Genomic DNA, 17,151 nt, shown 5'->3' with positions numbered 1-17,151 from the left:
GGTAGGCTTATTGGCGTTGAATACATTGAATCCCCAATTATTTGCATCGCAATTAATTAATTATTTCCTAATTATATATTCATTGAATGACTTTCAATGCACGTCACGGTAATAATATTTACATGATAGTACAGATCTAGAAATCCCTTTAATTTATTAGACGTTAGATATCCAATTAATAAAAAATTTAAAAAATTGCAAATTTGGGTATGTAAGCTAGCTTACATCGGCTTTTTTCTTGTAAATCATCAAATTTTTGTATTAGTGTAATTAGTTGCCTTTTGTATACTTTTAATACTTATTTGCCCAGATTTTTAAAATGGAGTTGAATATTACTGACATGACGCCAAATTTTGTCAATATATTCGTCCCGATTTCAGCATTTCAGCGGAAAAATACTAAACATGAAAAAAAACAATTGTTTGATTCCTCGTGCCAAAACTTTCTCGGACAATCTTATCACACACAGCTTATTTAGAGTATCTGACTAACATGATTTGCATATTATTGTGTTAGTTCAAGGGTTTACTCAGTGTGCATAGAAAACTAGCAGGTGTGGATTCCCATGGCCGAGGAAGTGGGATAAGAAGTACCAGTTTTCCCAATGCTTATTATTGCTCGGGTACCGTCAGGAAACTGGAAAGAAAGACGAGTAAAATGTTAAAAGAGCCCGTCCATGGATTTATTGGGAAGCAGCTTAAGCCCGAGTGTATGAGGAGTCGGAATTTTATTTTAAGACCAAGTGAATTAGACCTTATAATTCTAGCTCGATCCATAAACTTGCTCTTAAGCATGAGTATATGAGGCCTCAACATTTTATTTTGAGCCAAAGTGAATAAGGTCTTGGCATTCAAACTCAGTCTTCGCGTTTCAATTGCCAGAAGAGACCCATCAATCATTTTCTCAAATCGCACTCCTCACAATCCATGATAAATGAACTCGTGACTTTTTTCTGTTACTAATTACTAGACTCAACTACTTACTACTATACAAAAAATATAGATGATATCTAACACACAATTTTTTTTTTTTTATACTTCGGGTATCGTAAAGCTTCATACTAAACGACAAATGAACACGAGAGACTACATATATTTGGGTGTCAATGAGTCGGGCTGTTAAGTCCGTTAGTCTCTAGGAATGACATGTCTCACTAATAGTATTGTCTCATATCATCGATGCGAGTTTCGAGAAAACTTAACACAATTAAATCTTATTGTGATACTACATACCTCTATGATGGGTTTGCAAGAACTAAGCGAGATACATGTGATGGATAAACGATGATCAAATGCTTGCAGTTTTATAAAATCTAAAATTCAAAATAATGTGACAGATAACAAACTAATAAGATTCGATCAATTTTCGAAGGGTCCCTCGAGAAGGCACGAAAAATGAAGGAAGTGCTCTAAAAAGTTGATTATTTGTGACTTCTTTTCCAATAGAGAAATCAATAATTATACCTTTTGGCTCCTAAAGGCTCGTGCCCACTTTTCCACCTCTCATACCTTTTTTCTCAAGACAATGCCAAATGCGACTCAAGTAATCATATTCCTAATTTTTTTTTTCTTATTCTTAATACAACTTTAGCAATCAGCATTCCAGGATTTAAATTAAATAATTAATTTACACAGTTTTAAAAATATAATAGACGTATTCAACCTACATTTTTGGACTCTAGTCCTCTAGCTAGATCACAACTCCATTATGGATTTAATTTGGAACAGGTAGATGCATGATTGAGACGTTGCGATTACTTTAATTATTTGTAATGTAAGGTACGTACTTTATAATATAATGTTAATATTAATACAATTAATTTTCTTTTTCCTTTGCCAATGCTTTATAAAGTTTAAAGACCAAAATGATACATCAGATGTGTTTGAATCAATAAAAAGTACATTCTTCTAAAATCTTTATCTGGAGTGCGGTATTGCAAATGACAATTCCAGACCATGGTTTCCTTCTACTTCGAAGTGAAATTGAAATTCCTGGATAAAATGGTTTGGTCTTTTATGTTATCTTTTCTTTTAAATTTTGGTGATTTTTTCGACACGGTGTTGATATGACACGGACGTGGTGCTCGCGTTTGTAGTGTCCACTAGTAGAAAAATCGCTTTTTACTTCGCGTATTCAATGAAGTAATAAGGTAGTTAAGTGCCGAAGTATATGGACGTGAAGTAATAGATGTACCTTTTACTTCGCATAATAACCGAAGTTGTATGATTGAAAATACTGAAGTCTTTGGCCGGTTTTCGAACGAAAACGGGTCCAGAATTGGACCGGTGCCGAAGTAAGAAATGTGCTTTACTTCATCGATTATTGTAAGTAATGAAGTAATATATTATATATAACTTCGTCTTAATTATTATTTAGCGAAGTAGTTTATAATATTTTACTTCACAATTTACATTGAGTGACGAAGTAATTCATGTGAAAGACTTCATAGTTATGTATTTTGGTGAGGTAATAGTCACAAACAACTTCATAATTTATCCTATTTGTTGAAGTAAATATAATCTATAACTTCAGCATTTATCCTATTTGTTGAAATATTTTATATTATGTTACTTCACAATTTACATTTAGTACGAAGTAAGTGGTTCGAAAGACTTCAATAATTTGTATTTTGGTGAAGTAATTGCGCAAAACAACTTCGCTTTTATAGAAAATGTTGAAGTAAATTAATTCTATCACTTCGTCTGATTTCTTATTGAAGAAGTATTTAATATTATGTTACTTCACAATTTGCAAATAACAACGAAGTAATTTACCTGTTACACTTCATTATTTTTTATTTTGATGAAGTAATTGTTAATACACTAATATAATTAAATTCATAAATTATCCATCTAAAAATGATGAATATCCACGAATCCACAATTACATATTCATCAATCCACAAATAACTCAAAAATGTATCAACAAAACCAAAAGTATATCCAAAAATCCACAATGACAAACAAAATATTTATCCCAACATACACCATCCATTTAAGCACCTACATAGGAGTAAACAAATTCACTCCATTCACTTTTGACCTCGTCATATTGAGATTGGGTGTAATATTGGTTCTTGATGCATCCTGCAAACTGAAATTTGAAAAAAAAAATACATTAGATTCTTCTATTTCAAATAAAAATTGGCAGATATAAAATATATCAGTACTGGTAGAGACATGTTTCATTTGAAAGTACGGACTTATTTCATTTGCATCTTGAAATAACACCGGATAAAAATTCATAACATGTCACCACTCTCCAAGCTGAGATAGCGCCTGTTGTTTCCATCTAGTCTACATCCATTAGCCTGGGAAAAAACCCACAGATTTATTCCCCATATTTCTTTATGAGTGAGATGACTTTGATCTAAGTCAAAGATTTTAGCATAACCAACATTAACTTGGGAAAAAACCCACAGATTTATTCCCCATAGCCAAACCATCATAGTCTGCAATAAAGCAGACACAATATGTTGAAAAAAAATTCTGGGACAATAGAACAAATAAATTTTAACATTTTTGCGCCGTGTAAAAGATCAACTTATATCGGTATTCACTCACCATAAGAAGAAGTGGATTATAATACAAAAAAGCCTCATATAAAAATAAATCCCTCAGATCTGCACTCGTTCTCATGACAGAATCCCATCCAATCTGCAATGTCATCATAAAAAAACTCAATAGGAGCCAACTAGAAATGAAGTATATATCATGCAAAACTTTTGAGGTTTAGTCATCCAATCAAAATACATGCAACCAAGACATATACAAAGACATACTAGAGACATCGAATGCATGCATCAGCATGTGTACATTCATTTTAAGGTATAACACTGACCTTGCAACAAATGAATACCCATATGAAAAACAGCAATACCTGAACATAAAGTAAGATTAAAAATGACGCGATGGACAAAAAGATATATTATTCAAACTGAAGCTGTAATTCTATGTCATTGATGCAGTGATTTGAGCAACACAATAGTCAACCTTGCTTGAACTCAATCATCACAATATTTCACAATAATAATAATTTGGTAACACAAAAAATATTAAGTGAAAACTGATTAACTCTTACTGCATTAAAGAGAAATAATCGACTTCAATATGTTAGGTGCAAGATCTTCAAGTAAACTCAATTCAAAACTATCACTATCGATTACAAATTTAAAATTGTGCCAACCTGAAGTCAGTAGCATATCATGACATAAATCATGGAGAAAAGATGAAGAATCAGAAGCAGAAACCCCAGATGGAATAAATTACCATAATGACAAAAATTCAATTTGTTGAAATTCTTTCCAACATAAAAATCCATTAATACCCACTTGGCCACACCAGAATCATTACAGTTTTAGTAAGTCTATGTTTCCAGCTTGACACTTCACACATGTATATCATTTCTAAAGAAACATAGAAAAAAAGTAATAAAATAATTAAAATTGTACACATGTCAATCAACCAAAACATAATGAGTAAAGCTCGAGGATTATAGACTTTGCCGCAATTTATAGAAAGTGAATTGTGTACAACTACGGTAAGAGATGAAACTGAAGTAGGACAAAAGGTGTGTAACACCACGGTACCCCATGTTTGTTCGCTAGTGTGAGACCAAGGGCCCTACAAGGTGAGTATGATTCCAAAGAGTTTAGAACAACAAAAGACTGAACAAAAAAGTAATATATTGATAAAACTTCAAATGGCCATGGGACTCATAACTTTTGACAATTTTGGAATTGTGAGATGTACAAGATGATAAAACTAAAAAGTGTAGTCGAATTACAATTTCCTACTTTATCAAACTAAAAAGTGAGAAAAATAAAAATCGTTAATCTCCCTCATTTTTCTTGTTAATGGTTCCCCTTTCTTCAAGCAACCCAAAAAAATATATGAAAAAAGTAAATGGACCTCAGAATATGCAAATGTACTCATCATAATACTCTTTCCCTCAATTATGAAAGATTGTTGATATACCCGGGAAATTAAAAATTCAAAGAAGGTTATAAATCAAAAGATCACTTGAGACCAGATTATATTTATAACTAACCCGATAAACCTGGTTATAGTGATACCTTGAATCTCCATAGCAGAACAGGAGAAGGCATAATAGCTACACTTGGCAACGGTGAACTCATACCCTTCATTACATTTGACACTGTAGAATGTAAGAAATCTTCTTCAGCACTATTTCCCAGTTCATTTGTACCTGGCAGATAACATCATAACATAGTTAATATATGGAATAAATCAGTGAAAAGGGAGAAAAACAACGTCTAAAAGAAAGTGTAGGATAAATCTTCTCTCACCAACATCAAACACAACAGATCGGCTTCCAGACTTGCGTAAATGCGGACTATTGTTAGGTACAAGATCTCCAAACATAGATGGAGGTGAGATTAAAAAGGCGGTTTTATACAATCAAATCCTTCCCAAAAACTACAACTGCGAGCAGAATAAATAGAAAAACATACATGACGTCGTATAAACAGATGGAGCTGACATGGGGCACATAAACACAATCCGATCCCTCAAACGGGTGACAGTTAGCAAGATTATTTGTGATTCAATACTTAAAATTTAACGAACAGTTTTTCCCTGGGTTAAATTAGTTGAACTTTGGGTGGAAAAGCGCCAACTAGAGATAATGAACAATCATAAAGGAATAATTTTCCAATGACACAAAACACTCAGATAGAATTCATCTTTCACAACTGGAACACGATTCCATAGTTTCATTTTCATTTTTAACCCTCAACACATGTAGTAAACTCAATGAGCACACATTATCAACAAAATAAATCCATCAATTTTCAACCATATTTCCAGATCCGAGTCCCGAATCTTTCGTTAAAACCACCATAGAAGACATTCGCATTTTAACCAGCAAGGAACCTAAAGATCACCACGTAATCCGAGCTCGAAGCTCGTGTAAAAACATTGGATACCAAAGATGAGACGATGTGTGAACACAAAATGGTACTAAAGCAAGTAACGGATCAATTAAGCAGAAATCGAATGGAGAATCACGTAATGGAAGTGACAACGAAAACGAAAACGTAAAACTAGTTAAAGAGAAAACCGTCACCAGCATCAGTTGAATCAAATCCCCCACCCCCAGCTCCGTTTTCAACTCTCGCTCTTTTCATCGGATCCACGTTATTCAAAAGCCTAGCGGCAATTTCTTGAGCCTTCTGTTTTGCCAACTCGATCTCGCTCATAGGATGCGGAACGCTGTTATAAGATGTAGGGGGGGGCAGATGAGTCCGGGCCTGACGAAAACCCCGTAGCCCTACACGGTGCGGGTGAAGTCGAAGTTTGGTGATCTTCGTACTTGCGCTTGTTCGATTCTCCACCGGCTGACGAATAGTGCACATCATCCGCCATTTGAGTAGACACGGAGGAGCAAAAACCCTAGACGGCGAATGGAGAGGAATAGATAGTGATTAGTGTGTGTGGACATATTTTTAATTAAACTTATCGGTTCATATTTTTACTTCAGTATGAACTTATTTTCCTTATTTTTTACTTCATCAACATTGATATGCCGAAGTAAAATATAATAAAAAAATATAGTGAATCCCGTGTTTTTAAACATCCGAAGTAAAATATATTATTTTACTTCGCTTGTGTTATTACTGAAGTTATTGGTAATGTATTACTTCGTAATTTATTATTGCCGAAGTAACGCTTGCCGAAATAAAATCCGATTTTTCTACTAGTGGTCGTATCAACACTCGCGATGAAAATGACTAAATTGTCAAAAATTAAAAAATAGATAACTAATCCTCTATTTTTGTAACATAAAATATCAAAATTACAAAGAGTCCAACACAAAACTTATGATTTTCCCAAATTTAAACTACTGGAATTATATAAATTTTATTTATTATTTTGTAATATGCTTGTTAAATAAAAAAATATAATTTCCTGCATACCTCGTGAATAATAATATTATTATTACTTTTAGAATTTTTGAAAGAATAAACTTTTATTCAAATTGATTCTATCTAACTTGTAATCGAACCAAAATCGAAAACAAGGAACCAGAACTGAAATTATATTATAAATTAATTGGTTGACCCATCTTTGAAATCAAAATCAATGATTTTACGACAATTGTTAAACTTAAATATGGTGAAGTAATGTTTTCTCACACTCGGGTACATCGGAAGTTTAAAATGTTAATTTAAATATTCAAAACATTCATTGGGAGTCGTATGATTTTAAAAATTTATTGGTCGTTTAAAACTGTTTACATTTGTGTATTTAATATTGAACACCAAATCAGTCCGTGAATAGCAGAATTTGTTCTTCTTGTAAATCTCTACGACGAATCTTTCTCCTTTGATCGCCTAATCAACTCCACGATTCGAGACTGGATTAATCACTTAGATCACACCAGATATCTAAATGAACTTTACATCGAGATTGGATCGCCTGAATTATAGAAATCCGGTGGCGATGTTGCTGTGGAAGTGATACTACTAACATTATTTTTAAATTAGTAGATTTTAAATTTACTAAATAAATAATTGTGAACTCATTACAACACTGATCGACGATCAGATAACGCCGATGTTATGAAGGTATAAATATAATTCATATAATGAAAATTGAAAAATTTCGAAGATCAAAAATTTTACTAATCCATTTTTTGAAGTTGCCACTTTTGTGAACTTCTTCACCAAAATAGGCATTTTCACTCACCTTACTTAATTAGTATTTAAGTTAACTTCCAATAAATGGAATCCACTTGTGAACTCCTTTATAAGTAATATATTTGATCTTCATCAAACTACAATTGCCAAATTCAACACTTTGAACTTGACTATCTCAACGAAAACACATAATCCAATTCTTTTATGATCCTCAATAGTTCATTGATACATCTAGTCGTTGGTTTTACAGCTTCATGTGATTTAGAATAACATTTATTCTCATTCGAGTTTACTCTAATTAGCCTCATTATTTTAATCAACAACTTGATCAAGAATGTCAGAACCCAAGTCTGATTGCACCCATCGGATCATAGTAAGAGCGTTAGCATCGTCTCATGATCCACTGAGTATCATTGATAGTGCATGGAAGAACCTTAAGTTATGGTTAGCGTAGAGTACAGTCCCTTCAACTTATATATCTCAATCGAATCTGCAACCATTGGTATATCGAGAGTAGCAAAGGAATTCCATAATGATAAGATATATATTTGAGTAATAATAGTGACATTATATGTGCAACTGAGAAAACATATTTTCCTAAAGAACATGTCTTACTCTGCCCAGAGACTCTTTGTACTATTAACTAATTAGATCACATAGGATATCTTCACCCGGCAGTGAATCCTCGACTACAACACATTTGCTCCAACGTATTTCGAAACTACACCCAACCTCTCCACCTAATGGCTATCAATGGAGTCGGTAAACAGATCAAATTACATACTAGTAAATCGAGCCTCTACGTTTTCCTGGGTCAAAGGACTAATGGTATACAACTATAACTGTTGACTATTCCACTCCATAAGTGAAAACCAGATGGACAGTCCGAGAGAATGTTGTTCAGTTAACCATCAAATCATTACATATCTGTATGGATGAATATCTTCATACCCTTACCAATAAAACACGGTGCTTAAATCACATATGTTAGAGCTCACAACCTTTATCCTTAGTTTATATTGCTGATTTGACTTGGAACATGTTTAAAATATACGGTACACTTTCTAACGAGTTTCATGATCTTATGTGAGAGAGAAACGTCGCGGTAAATTTTGTATATTCAGTTACTTTACCTATGCAGTTTCCCTGGGTACGTGGATAATTGGATAAGAATATTAAAATATTATTAAAATAAAGGGGTTTTTTTTACATAATAGCTGATCGAGCAAAACTAGCACTGTAAAATTCTTAGTAAAATTAATAATATTCAAACTCGAAATAATCGCAAGTGCACGACGTCAAGTAATACTATAGTGTACAAGAGTACGAGTAACGTTCTTCTAGAGACTGTGTTTCGCAATTGTTATTATCAGTTATTAAACTTTTAGCAACGATAATTTGGATGATTTCTTTCTACTACAATTATTAAATAAAAGCTCAATAAACTGATTCACAAATTAAATGATGAAATAAATAAGTTGGAACTATTGAGTAAAGATTCACTGAGAGATGAATTTGTTGGGAATCTCGGTTCACCTATCCCTAGCAAATTTACTTAATTTGTTCGAAAATAATCTATGTTTTCGATGTGATTTCCTATCCAATTGAACACGTCCTCTCGAACTATGCAAAACTAATTCAACGCAGTGAAATAATTAAATCTCTTTAATTATTTATCAAAGGTGAATTGCATGTCGTTCTATGAAATCTCGTAGCTTTCGACCTACTGGACTATGACTATTGACATGAATCCGATTTCATATTTCTATGTAAATTGTAAATACACGGATTATGCTACTCGTTCCTATCACGGGATACTCTTTCGAATTTAGTCGCAATATGAAATCGTTATTAAAGTTAGTAACGCTTCAACAACGCAGTGAAAATAATAGCACAATCAAGAATAAATCAAAAGTCGATAGATGAATTAATTAAACTCGGTTTCGGGGTAGGATTCCCTTAAACCCCAACAAATAATGAAAATTAGCTACTAGAATTCATGCTCAAATTAATCAAAACAATATTTAAACAAGAGAAATTAAACTAGAAATACTAGATGTGACGAAAACACGAAGAACGATGTCCGGAAATCTTGAAACCTTCAACTCCAAGTTTTCTCCAAGTCTTTTCTCTCTTCCAAAAATTTTTGGCTGCTGAAAAGTTTCTGAATTTTTGTCCCCTAGGGTTCCTTTGTGCAGCCACACACCTTCCAAGTTGAATACAAGCCAATAAGTAAACTTTTCTTGTATACTCACGCTGGGGCGGAATTTCTAGTGCGAGGTCTTCTGTAATTTTCTTATCCTCTCGCGCTGAGGCGGTCAAGAAATACCGCCCTAGCATGATGTGTTCTGTCCGGACATCCCATTTTTGTTGTGCTCACGCTGGGGTGGTCAAGAATTACCGCCCTAGCGCGAGGTCTTTTGCCCAACTCATCTTGGCTTCGGTATGAGCGCCAAGTATTATGTCCTCAGATTCACTTCCGGTTGAATTTCCTACTTTTCCGTCGTTTTTCCTGCACATTCATACAACTCAGTGAGCGGTGATCATATGCAATAACTTGACATGGAATGAACAAAATACAGACTTCATGCAACCAAAACGATGCAAACTAAGACTCACACGATGCACACGTAAATATGACCTCTATCACCCCCTCCCCCACCATACTAACCTTTTGCTCGCCCTCGAGCAAAATAGGTTGCAGGACACAACAACATAAGAAGTAGCATGATGGTACATTCATGGTTCTGGTCTGCCTCAATGAATATCAACGCTTATTTTATCCACTCACGCAAGATACTGGTTCCTCATTTTACCACGAAGTTTAAGTCACTGCAATCTTTCATGGATTTAAAAACGTGTGTGTGCAATGTTGGCTCAAGAATCATGAATTCCACAATAAAATTTTCACCGTTGTAAGAGACTTCAATCAACACGTCAGTGTACACAATCCCTCTCTCATATCCCTCTTCAGTAGTTACCAATTTGCAGCACAGATAGTTAGGACTCGTCAGACATAAACCAACATAGGATATCGGTACCTCGACTAGGCTGAAACGGGAAATAAGGGAGGTACAGTGATGTATCATTTGTGCACATTCAGATTTTGCAAATAATTTTCTTCAACTCCATACATCTCCAATCTTTTAGCCAACGAATAGAATTTCATTCCTTTATTTGGCTCCCCACACCTTACAACACCTTTTTTTTCTTTTTCGTGCAGCATACTTTTCTTATTTTATGTCCTCTCTCAGATAGGAACAAGAGATATGGGCATGTGGCTTTGGTCCAATATCAAGGGTGCATGAATACGATTGGACAAGGCTAGATATATGGACACAAGTGTTGCAACACAATTATTATCAGTAAGCTCGTTCCAATGTATTGGTCTTAACAGACATGTGCCTAACACATCCTCATCATGCTGGGCAGTGTTCGTGTCAAGGAATGTGTTCAAGTTCAAGTCACCTAGTGCATCTAAAATTCCCCACAAACAATTTCCAAGTTCACTATGTCATGAATTTTTCTGTTGCCAACATTCGTGCCAAAAATTTAATTATCAAATGAAGATTTTCATGCGTCAACCACTCATGTGTTCTAAACTAGCGCCATGAAAAAAAAAAATTGGAAATGCGTATGTGTGATCCATTCAACATCATCATTGGCTACCACATACCAATCTAGCACCAACTATTGACCACTTCTCATGTGACATACATATAACATGATGCAAATGCGACAACACCAAACAAATGAAACATAAAACACCCATCCCCCAAATAAAAATCTTGCAATGTCCACATTGCACAAAACCATGAAAACATGTAGACAAACAAACGTAGGAAACTAGCATGGATGCTAAACAGAATGCAATCAAACCAAAAACAATAAAACAAATACAAAGAAGGGGAAACACGAAAACTCTCATGATCACTGCTCATCCTCGTCGTCCTCGGGTGGCACAACTCTGGGCTCCTGATCGTCTGGCTGAGGGTAAGCATAGTGGAATGGGAAAGGAGGCAGGTATGATGGCGGTGATGGATAAGCTGAGGTGTTGAGACCCATGTGTGATGCCATACCGCGCACCAAAGACTCCATCGATGTCATGTAAGCGTTGTTGACGGTGTTGTACTGATCTTGATGAACCGCAAAAGAACACAATTAGTCAATTTTATCAACAATTGCCTGTCTTCAGGCTGTGGTGGTGGCAATGTGCGGTTAGCTGCGGCTTCTTCCTCGGCCACCTTGGGGAAGTCTAGATCGCTCTTTCCCCATTTTTGTTTCCATCCACGAATCGTCAATGAGATTCATCGGTTGCAACCATTCGTCATCCACATTGACGACTACCTCGGCTCGCACACACAGCTTTGTAATGATAGTGGGGAAGAATAGGGCAATGCTGGAGCTGTGAATGGACTGCTGAATTTGAGAAAAGATCAATCGGCCCACATTAATCGGAACACCCACCATCTGTGCGTTGACCATTGTGGCTCGGGTTTTCTGAACGTCACTGGTGTGGGACACCGGCATCAACCGTTTGGAAAGAAAGGCGTACCACATCGCGGGCCTGAGCAAAAAATATTTTTCCAAAAAACAATTCATCTTCCAAATATCCCCTGAGTAACAGATTGTTTGCATAATTAACTCAAAATCCGAGTTAGTTATTAACTCCTCTAAAGCCTATTCATCAATCACAGGGGTACCCAACAATTCATTCAGGTTGGCAGAGTCAAAAGAGATTAAATTACCCTGCACCATAGCTCTTCCATCAGTTCTCTCGGCGGCCTTGGCATAAAATTCACGCACAATTGGAATCACCCCAGCCTTGGGTTGAGCACAAGAGGACTCCCATCCTCGTTCCTCAATGGCTTGCAAAAGATGCAACGATCTAATGGAGAAATCAAACCCCCACACCAGAATGGGGCTCCTATTTACTTTGGAGTGTTCATACCAATTTTGGGCGTCCTCATTCACAAATTTACCTCTATTATCAGACGAAGAATACGAAGAGGCATGTGCTACCTTAGATTTCTTGGGAGCCATGGTTGAAAGCGGAGGTGGGCGAGATGAACTAACCACGACAGGTGCCTTGTAGATTCTGAAAGGGGAGCAGAGTCACCACCGTGCTTGAATGGCATGGGAACTTAGGAAATCGAGTATCTGCAAATCGAGAGGCAGAGATGGATGGTAAGGGACAAATTTCTGAAGAAAATTTCGAAGGGGAGAGTTTTGTGTGTGCGTAGAGTGAGAGAAAGAAGAGATGGAGCGACTTTATAATGCGGCGCTGTGGGGCGGTCAAACTATATTGCCCTAGCGTGATGCCTTTTGTCGAAAAAATTTCATGTGGCGCGCTGGGGCTGTCAAGTTATACTATCCTAGCGCGAAGATATCTGTCCCCGAAGTGCCAGTGAGGCGCGTTGGGACGGTCTTGAAGTACCGCCCTAGCACGAGCTCCTCTGCTTCTAACTTATCAAATTATTTTTTTAATTAAAAACAATAAAAAAACCAACATATAATTTTAAAACGCAACCAAATAAAAGAAAAAAATAAAAACAAGTAGGAAGGGAAATAAAATAGTTCTCAATTTATAGTCGAGAGCTAGACTATAGGTTTCTCAGCTCTGACTATTTTGGAATCAAGAGACTCCGATTTGTGGCTCCACTGTGCCACCCAAATAATGCTTCAGTCGTTGAGTATTTACTGTGAACGGCTTATTTTTTCCATCTCTCAAAGTTATGACTCCCGAGGGGAACACTTTGGTGATCATGTGAGGTCCTGTCCATCTTGACTTGAGCTTGCCAGAGCATAGCTTGGAGTTGTACAGTAGCACCACTTCGCCTTCTTTGAATTCCCTTGGTTTAATGCGCTTGTCGTGTGCTTGATTTGTACGCTCCTTGTAGGTCAATGCCAGGCCATATTCTTGACCACTGAATTCTTCCAATTGGTCCACATGCAGCAACCTGTGTTCAAATGCAAGGGCAAAATCAAGATTCAATGTTTTTGTTGCCCAATAAGCTTCATGTTCTAACTCAAAAGGTAAATGACACGCTTTTCCAAAAAGTAGCTGATACGGTGTCGTGCCTATATGTGTCTTAAAATCAGTCCTATACGCCCAAAGCGCGTCATCTAACCTCAACGACCAGTCTTTCGATTTATCCCCACAACCTTCTCCAGAATCCTCTTGATCTGACGATTTGACACATCCACTTGACCAGTTGTTTGGGAGTGATAGGGATTGGAAATTTTATTAGTGACCCCATATTTGCCCAAAATTTTTTCAAAAAGTTTATCGCAAAATGTGTGCCACCAACACTAATTATTGCTCGTGGTGTTCCAAATTTGTTGAAATGTTTTTCTTTAAAAATTTCAGCACCACTTGAGTATCATTTTTGGCATATGATTCCGTTTCCACCCATTTGGAAACATAGTCAACCGCAACCAAAATGTATTTTTTCGCGAAAGAGGTTGGAAACGGTCCCATGAAATCTATCCCCCAAACATCAAAAACTTCGTACTCGATAATAACTTCGTACTCGATAATATTATTTAAAGGCATCTCATGACGATTAGAAATGTTACATGTGCGCCAGCATCTATCACAAGAGAGGACAAATGAACATACATCTTTAAATAGAGCTGGCCAATGAAAGCCACATTCGAGTACCTTGGATGCCGTTCGTGTAGGTCCAAAATGACCACCTACCTCGCGGTCATGACAGTGGCTAATAATAGATCCAATATCTTCTTCCGCTATACATCTCCTGATCATGGCATCTGCACAGATTTTGAAAAGGATGGGTACCTCCCAAAAATAATATTTCACGTCCGAAAAGAATTTAGGGGGTTGTGAGCCTGTAACAAGAAAATTAGCAAAATCCGCAAACCATGGACAATTTTTCACCTGCAACAGCTGTTCATCCGGAAACCAACCATCTATCTCATCATTTTCACAATTTTTGCAAACATGCTCAAGCCCAGAAAGATGATCAGTTACTAAGTTCTCTACAATTTTTTTTATCTTTTATTTCGAGGTCAAACTCTTGTAGAAGTAAGATCCACTTAAGCAATCATGGTATTGCCTCTTTCTTAGCAAGCAAATATTTAAGTGTGAAGTGGTCAATAAACACAATGACTTTTGACAAAACAAGGTATGAATGGAATTTATCAAGTGCAAATACTATTGCAAGTAATTATTTTTCATTTTTTCAATATTTTAATTGTGCTTCATTTAAAGTCATACTCGCATAGTATATAATGTGAAATACCTTGTTCCACCTTTGACCTAGAACATCTCCATGTATCATTGGCGTCGCACATTACCTAGAATGGCTGATCCCAATCCGGTGCCACCAACACAGGAGTTGTCACTAAGCGCTCCTTTATGTTCTTGTATGCTTGCGAACAGTCAGAATTGAAATCATATGATACATCTTTCATGAGTAGAGAAGATAGGGGCTTAGCAATTTTAGAAAAATCTCTAATGAAACACCGGTAAAAACCGGCATGTCCTAGGAAACTTCTAACTCCCTTAACTGATACTGGTGGTGGTAGGTTTTTGATAACTTCCACTTTAGCCTTGTCCACCAAAATCCCTTGTTCATAAATCTTGTGCCCTAGCACAATCCCCTCTTGTACCATTAATGGCACATCTCCCAATTTAGCACTAGGTTTGTCTCCTCGCACCTTTTCAACACTGCGTTCAGATTCTGCACACACTCATCAAATGTTGCACCTGTGAGGACCCGGACGCTAACTCATTTTCTTAACTCATCGTTGGGATTAAATGGATCAATTAAATAAACTAGCTCGAAATTTTTTTTTTTAACTATTGAACACTTCATACACAAATTTTCAAAATACTACAACAAGTTATGTTCCATCTTATTCAATTTACAAGATCAAGTTCAATATCTACAACATGATCAACAGTACAGAACTTATACAAAATAAAGTCATAACAAACTAGTGTTTAACCACTACATGTCAAGTGTATAACAACAAGTTTACATCTAAGCCCGGATCACCACTCTAATCTCGATCTTTCATGCTCTCCTCGACCCTGATCCTATCCCACCTGTTGTCATGCACACATACAAACACAATAACAGCCGGATAACTCCAGTGAGAAACATATTTCCCAGTATAAACAACGTATACATGCGTTTCATACAAGCATATACAAAAGCATATAACATTTTTCAAGCAACATGTATCGTAATCTACGAAACATAAATCGATACAAAGTTTTAAATCAAACTCTTTAACTCTTAACCTGTGACTCGACTCTTATCTAGGGATCCCGGTTTGAATAAGAACGTAACAAGTCTCCCATCTACCCTCCCATTCGAGATGGTGGTATGTCCTTATTCCCGGACTTCGGTACACTATATCGAGTACCTACAATAGGAGTTGATCTGCTCCTAAGCGCATCGATATAAACCAAACGTCCGGTGACTTGGCACCTCTGCCAAAGACTCATAATACATGATTTGCTATAACTCAATAGACTAAGCATATTAATCTCAAGAATTGCAAACCTATCAAAGCAATAACAATTTAGTATGTGGTTTTGGGAAACTCAAGTTATATCTTACTCGAGTTATCTTTCCCGGTTTAACATTGATTTATACCTTTATTTTCGTAGTTCTAGGTTGACGCAAAAAATCTCAATCTTGCTTTGTTCGTTCTTCTATTGGTTTCGAAGTTGAATTCTCGAGTTCAAAGTCTTCAATACCAATCGGGAATGACATTCGAGAAGTACAACATCACATACAACTCAAAACAAGACTTGATTTGCTCAATACTCAATCTAGTTACGTTTCGATGGCATAAAGGCACAATCTCGAGATACCCGGCAACTCAACAACAATAGATACAAACCACAACTCATAATTAATAACAATTACAGCCCAAAATTCCAAAATATGTACAATCTCATTCAAATATAGGCTGAAAAATGATAACAATTGCATACGGTGTTCGTTCTTCAATCCGGTTTCGATTATACGCGTACCATAATCTCAAGAACATATAATATCAATCAAATTGTGATTCCTTCAATACCGAATTTTCAAATCATGCAGGAACATAATAAAACTTACATCCTTTTGAAGCTCTTGACGAGAGAAGCACGGAACTAAACTCGGATTGAAAATCGGACGGCCGGATCAAGCACAATCAACAATTTAAGATCTAAGAAAAAGCTTGAGAATTTCCATGGAGTTTCTCGGTTCTTTCGCTGAGGATTCTGAATGAAAAGAAAGTTTGTTTACATCCTAACATGCATGGCAAGACATGTGGCTCATTTTTCATTCAGCACGTCTCGCGTATATGCATGTCCAATGGTCGCGCATATGCGCGAGACCTACTGTCTCAGCGCTTGTAAATTCAGCTGTTCGCGCATATGCACGCCTCATCTCGCGCATATGCGCGAGACTCTCTGTCTCGGCACTCGGACATTTCACATGCTCGCGCATATGCGCGCCTCGTCT

General features: G+C 36.3%; 1 protein-coding gene across 5 annotated transcripts; it reads right to left on the bottom strand.

Annotated features, from left to right (window-relative positions):
* Positions 1-2,841: 2,841 nt before the first annotated feature.
* On the bottom strand, positions 2,842-5,461 carry LOC142527183 (uncharacterized). Of its 5 annotated transcripts, XM_075631912.1 has the most exons (6): positions 5,309-5,461; positions 5,075-5,208; positions 3,841-3,879; positions 3,564-3,656; positions 3,404-3,451; positions 3,131-3,310 (listed from the first exon to the last, which is right to left on the bottom strand). In XM_075631912.1, exons 1-6 carry the CDS (start codon positions 5,382-5,384, stop codon positions 3,242-3,244), a joined length of 459 nt encoding a protein of 152 aa, XP_075488027.1. In that variant the 5' UTR covers positions 5,385-5,461; the 3' UTR covers positions 3,131-3,241. The 5 variants fall into 5 exon arrangements, with proteins under 5 accessions (XP_075488029.1, XP_075488028.1, XP_075488026.1 ...); XM_075631913.1 differs by lacking the exons at positions 3,131-3,310; positions 3,404-3,451 and adding an exon at positions 2,843-3,093; XM_075631910.1 differs by having other exon boundaries at positions 3,127-3,451.
* Positions 5,462-17,151: the final 11,690 nt, after the last annotated feature.

Source organism: Primulina tabacum, chromosome 15, assembly GCF_025594145.1.
Source record: "Primulina tabacum isolate GXHZ01 chromosome 15, ASM2559414v2, whole genome shotgun sequence".
Lineage (NCBI taxonomy): Eukaryota > Viridiplantae > Streptophyta > Magnoliopsida > Lamiales > Gesneriaceae > Primulina > Primulina tabacum.
Note: the sequence above shows the minus strand (reverse complement) of the source record. Positions and strands in the feature narration are given on the sequence as shown.